The sequence below is a fragment of the Solanum dulcamara genome, chromosome 2 (assembly GCF_947179165.1).
Source record: "Solanum dulcamara chromosome 2, daSolDulc1.2, whole genome shotgun sequence".
In the NCBI taxonomy this organism is placed as follows: domain Eukaryota; kingdom Viridiplantae; phylum Streptophyta; class Magnoliopsida; order Solanales; family Solanaceae; genus Solanum; species Solanum dulcamara.
The window spans coordinates 57,845,190-57,850,743 of NC_077238.1; the positions used below are offsets into that span (position 1 = coordinate 57,845,190).

Consider the following 5,554-nt stretch of genomic DNA (forward strand, 5'->3'; position numbering starts at 1 on the left):
AAAAACGTCAAAAACTAAGCCTAAAAACGTACCTAAAATCAAAAAAAAATGTGCTTATTCAGATTTGAACCCGCAAGCTATGACAAACTAAGGCGAAATATTGAACCCCTTTGCTACTGAGCTAGTCCTTTGGGTTATGCTCAAGGGGTTCAATATTAAATATATACACATAAATTAAAAAATTAATCTTATATATACAATGTAATTTTTTAACGAAAGCACGTGGATTCGCCCCTGACCTCAGGCATGGCAATTTGAGCAATAGTGTACAACATATGGGGCTAAATAAGAAATATATACAAACTAAAGTATTTTGTAGTGTAAATATATAATTAGAGTGAATGTGACGAATACTCTTCTCCACTTCATATTGTTATTAATTTTATAATTTGAAACTTCGAATGATACATAGTCACGCCAAAACACACCGAGAGAGAGAGAGAGAGAGAGAGAGAGAGAGAGAGAGAGAGAGAGAGAGAGAGAGAGAGAGAGAGAGAGAGGGAGAGAGAGAGAGAGAAACAATCAGAGCGTTGAAGACTCTCTTTGAACATCGCTTACTCCTCTTGTAAGAAATTCACTTTATTTTCTTAGCTTTGTTTTTTTTTAAAAAAATATTATTATTATCTAGTTTTAATTTAAATATGGAATACGAATCTCTACTTCAAGATTTTGATTCAGACGCAATTGAACTAATCTGATCTGGGTCGGTTTTTAGGCCTAAAAATTTGTTCTAATCTTGCTTAGGCATGGTGCTACGTTTTTAAGTTTTTAATTTGTTAAATTTTATTGAAAAATTATTAATTGTATTTTCAAGATTTCATTTTGGATTTTGGGTAATTTTGTAGTTTTTGTGGAGAAGAATGTTATCAAGAATGGATTCTAGGAAGAAAATTGGTGAGAAGACTGGAAATGGCAAGTTGTTGAATGATATTGAAACTATAAGTAAAGCCCTATATTTGGATAAAACCCAACCTCGGATTTTGATGTCTACGGCAAGCAGTCGCTCAAAGTCTGTTGGGAAAGCACGTTTACCGGAGCCCAAATCGAAGAATAAAGTCACTGGTAAAGGTTTATTAGACAAGGATAGTAATAAGAATTCCATATGGAGTTGGAAGAGCTTAAAGTCCTTAGCTTATGTTAAAAACCGAAGGTTCAATTGCTGTTTTTCGCTTCAAGTCCATTGCATTGAAGGAATACCAGCATTTTTTAATGACCTTAGTCTTGTCGTGCATTGGAGGAGGCGAGATGGTGAGTTGATGACATGTCCCGTGTTGGTTTGCAAAGGTGTAGCTGAGTTTGAGGAACAGTTGAGTTATACATGTTCGATATATGGCAGTAGGAATGGTTCTCATCATTCAGCAAAGTATGAGGCAAAACATTGTTTGTTGTATGCTTCAGTTTACGCTACTCCTGAACTTGACTTGGGGAAGCATCGGGTTGACCTTACCAGGTTGCTTCCTCTTACACTGGAAGAATTGGAGGATGAGAAAAGCTCAGGTAAGTGGACAACTAGTTTCAGGTTGTCAGGCAAGGCTAAAGGTGCAAGCATGAATGTTAGTTTTGGGTATCATATAGTGGGAAATGGGAACACATCTGCCATGCTTCCTAGCAATACGGACGTTCTTGAGGGGCGGAACTTGAGGCAGAGCAGTGCAAGTGCTGCAAAGCTTCTTGCACAATCTGAGCAAAGTGATGAGCTGAGCATAATAAGGCGATCTGGAAGCCTTCCTGCTCAGTCTTCTTATTCACAGCAGTCTGCAGAAGATGTAAAAGATCTTCATGAGATTTTACCAGTGCCGAGTTCTGACCTCTACAAATCTGTAGAAGTGCTGTATCAGAAGTTTGAGGAAGAGAAGTTGGAAGCTTCATTTGAGTTCAAACCAGAGATTGATGTGTTCTCTAACACTGTTGATAACCTCAAACCAGAATTGGCCTTGTTATCAGATCCTGTGAAGGGAAATGTTGAAAATGAGTGTGAAATTGGTGATTTTTCTGTTATAGAGCAAGGGATAGAACTTCCCTTGAAGGAACTGGAGGGAAAAGAAGACGCATCTGTGAAAACTGTTGATGATGCTGTGACAGAGAGACTTGTATCTGATAGTACCTTGATGATGCCCATTGAAGAGGAGGCCCAGTCTGTACTGTTGGCCAAGGGTCTTCACAGTGGGAATGAAGACCTTGCAGTGAGTGCCAACAAATTTGAGACAGATGAATCAGCAAACGAATTAATTATGAGAGAATTGGAGTCTGCATTAAATAGCTTCTCTGACTTGGAAAACGAGGGATTAGATTCTCAGGAACATGACAATGAAGATATAAATCATGATTGCTACTTGGATGCTAAAGCGAACTATAAAGAGCTTAGGAAGGGAAAATCCCTCAGCGTGGATTACGCTACTGAATCCGTTGCTAGTGATTTCCTGGATATGCTAGGGATTGAGCATAGTCCATTTGGGCCAAGTTCTGAGAGCGAGCCTGATTCCCCACGAGAACGATTATTTAGGCAATTTGAGAAGGACACTCTGGCTAGTGGGTGTTCTTTGTTTAACCTTGACATGGACATTGAAGAATTTGCTTCTGATGCTCCAAGTGTATCTCAGTGGAGTAGCATCTCTGAGAATTTTGGTTATTCATCTCATGCACAATTATATGAGGAGATGCCTAAGATAGCAATTGAGGCAACAAGTAACAAAACGAGAGCTTCCATGTTGGAGGACTTGGAGACAGAGGCTTTGATGCGTGAATGGGGCTTGAACGAGAAGTCATTTGAATATTCTCCTCCAAAAAGCTCTAGTGGTTTTGGTAGCCCAATCGATATGCCTCCTGAAGACCCTTACCAATTGCCTCCTCTTGGAGAAGGCCTAGGAAACTTGCTACAGACTAAAAATGGAGGATTTTTAAGGTCAATGAATCCTGCCATTTTCAACAATGCTAAGAGTGGAGGGAGTTTAATTATGCAGGTATCCAGTCCGTTGGTGGTGCCTGCAGAAATGGGGTCTGGTATAATGGACATACTGCAGCACTTGGCCTCCATTGGAATAGAAAAGCTTTCGATGCAAGCAAGTAAATTAATGCCTTTGGAAGATATAACTGGGAAGACAGTGGAACAAATAGCCTGGGAAAATGCACCCAGCTTAGAAGGACCTGAAAGGTTTGTTGTTCTGTTTACATGTCGGTTTTTAGGGTTGGGTTGCTGTTTCCTTACTACAAATATACATATACATGCACCTACTTATTTCTTGTATTAAATTTTTCTGCAGACAAGATTTGTTCCAACATGAGTTTGAATTGGGGCAAAAAATGGAAAGCAGTCAAAGTAAAAAGGCAAAATCGCATGGACCAATGTCCAGTAAGTTGGAAACAAGTTCTACCACTCACATGGACGCTGAATATGTATCCTTGGAAGATCTTGCTCCTTTGGCAATGGATAAAATTGAAGCCCTTTCAATTGAGGGTTTGAGAATACAGACAGGCATGTCAGATGAGGATGCACCTTCAAACATCAGTGCTCAACCTATTGGCCAGTTTTCAGCCTTTGAGGGAGAGAAGGTCAATTTGGGTGGAGCAGTAGGTCTGGAAGGGGCAGGTGGATTGAAGCTTCTGGACATTAAAGACAATGGTGATGACGTCGAGGGGCTTATGGGTTTATCTCTGACACTTGATGAATGGATGAGGTTGGACTCGGGAGAAATTGACGATGAAGATGAGATTAGCGAGCGAACCTCCAAACTGCTGGCAGCTCATCATGCTATCAGCACAGACTTGTTTCAGGGTAGGTCGAAGGGAGAGAAGAGACGCGGAAAAGGTAAGAAGTGTGGTTTGCTGGGAAACAACTTTACGGTGGCACTAATGGTGCAGCTCCGTGATCCCTTGCGGAATTATGAACCAGTTGGTACACCTATGCTTGCTCTTGTTCAGGTAGAGAGAGTATTTGTACCACCTAAACCTAAGATATATGGCACAGTCTCTGAGGTTAGAAACAACAATGAAGATGATGAGGATGAATGTGCACCTCCCAAAAATGACTCGACTGTGGACATCAAAGAAGAGAAAGTCCCCGAGGTTGAGCAAATCGCACAGTTCAAAATAACCGAAGTGCATGTTGCAGGTCTGAAGACCAAGCAAGGTAAAAAGAAATTATGGGGTTCCACAACTCAAGAACAGTCTGGCTCTCGTTGGTTGGTTGCTAATGGAATGGGAAAGAAAAATAAACACCCATTAATGAAGTCAAAGGCTGCTAACAAATCTTCAAAGGGAGCTGCTTCGTCAGCAACAACCACTGTGCAGCCTGGTGATACACTATGGAGCATATCTTCTAGGGTTCATGGCACAGGTACTAAATGGAAGGATATAGCAGCACTAAATCCACACATCCGGAATCCAAATGTGATATTACCGAATGAAACAATCAGATTGAGGTAGTGGTGGAAACTTTGTTATTCATTGGGACGACGAATTTTGAAAGTGACCACCCAACTTGTGGTGAGAAAACTAGGGTAATGCAGCTTCAAGGTTTATATTGAACATCAAAGAGCTGGTGAGTGGCACAGGAGACAAAGGAATGATGTATGTCTCTGCACGTCCATAGCGATCGTGCTGAACCAGTATATGTTTGTGCAGTTGTCAAGGAATGTTTAAAGTTTTTGTTCTCGTTTGTAAATGTGCTTGATTTTGTGCATTGATAGCCGGGAATCAGTGTTTTCAGAATTGTACTGAAACTCATTGTGTTTGTGGCAATAATAGAAGATTTGTTCCTATATCTAAGGCTGCAAAACCAAGCATAGCCTTTTTTTTTTGGACACTGAATCCTCTTCCTTTAATTCTCATGTGAAGTGAATTTTGTTCCTTTAATTGTGTTTTGAGCGTTTGATCTCCACCAGGCCAGGCTGAAATTGGAGGTGATCCAATCAGGTATCTCTGCACAACGGATTTTGCCTTATGCGGAGTGCAGAGCTGGTTGAATCTTTTTAAAAAGAAATTAGTGCGGGTTGGGGGTTGCTTTCCTCCCAAATCGATAAACATTGTTTGAGTCTTCCGATAAACATTTGAGTTTTAGAATTTGTCTCTTTGATAGTGTTGATATGATATAGATAAATGGAAAAATATAAATAAGGAAATGAATTTCAAATTAATATATAATCTTTAAAATTAAACCGACTATTAGTTGAATTTATTTGATCCGTTCTAAACGTTGCATAATATGTTAGAAAAATTACAGAGAATTTTTAAAGCTTTGAGGCGTGAAAGATCACTATCTTTCGAGAGTTATTGCCTGTATTACTTTGAAGGGTTACAAACAATGCTCTATCAGGACACAACAAAGCCTAAACAATATATGCAATCGAATTCAGATTCCATTGTGGAATGGGAAATACAAGTTTGTTTCTTGGATGCCCAACTAATGGCGCCACCCCCTAAAGTGAAAATCCAACCTGAAGTAGCCTTATTATCATTTAGACTTGTGATCCAACTCGCATAAGAATATCCTTCTAATACGGTAGGAAAATCACTATAACAAATGCCCAAATATTTTGTTTTCTTTAAATATCCAGGT

At 39.7% G+C, this 5,554-nt stretch overlaps 1 protein-coding gene across 1 annotated transcript; it reads left to right on the top strand.

The window, feature by feature from the left end:
• The first annotated feature begins 396 nt into the window (after positions 1-396).
• LOC129880584 (protein PLASTID MOVEMENT IMPAIRED 1-RELATED 1-like) lies at positions 397-4,757 on the top strand. Its single transcript, XM_055954676.1, has 3 exons — positions 397-565; positions 846-3,151; positions 3,261-4,757. The coding sequence occupies exons 2-3, from the start codon at positions 861-863 to the stop codon at positions 4,420-4,422; spliced, it is 3,453 nt and encodes a 1,150-aa protein (XP_055810651.1). The 5' UTR covers positions 397-565; positions 846-860; the 3' UTR covers positions 4,423-4,757.
• The last annotated feature ends 797 nt before the right edge of the window (positions 4,758-5,554 follow it).

Excerpts from the sequence above, each read along its gene's own strand:
- LOC129880584 (XM_055954676.1), top strand. The coding sequence starts at position 861 with ATGTTATCAAGAATGGATTCTAGGAAGAAAATTGGTGAGAAGACTGGA. Across the intron at positions 3,152-3,260 it reads AGCTTAGAAGGACCTGAAAG|ACAAGATTTGTTCCAACATG; the intron begins GTTTGTTGTTCT and ends ATTTTTCTGCAG.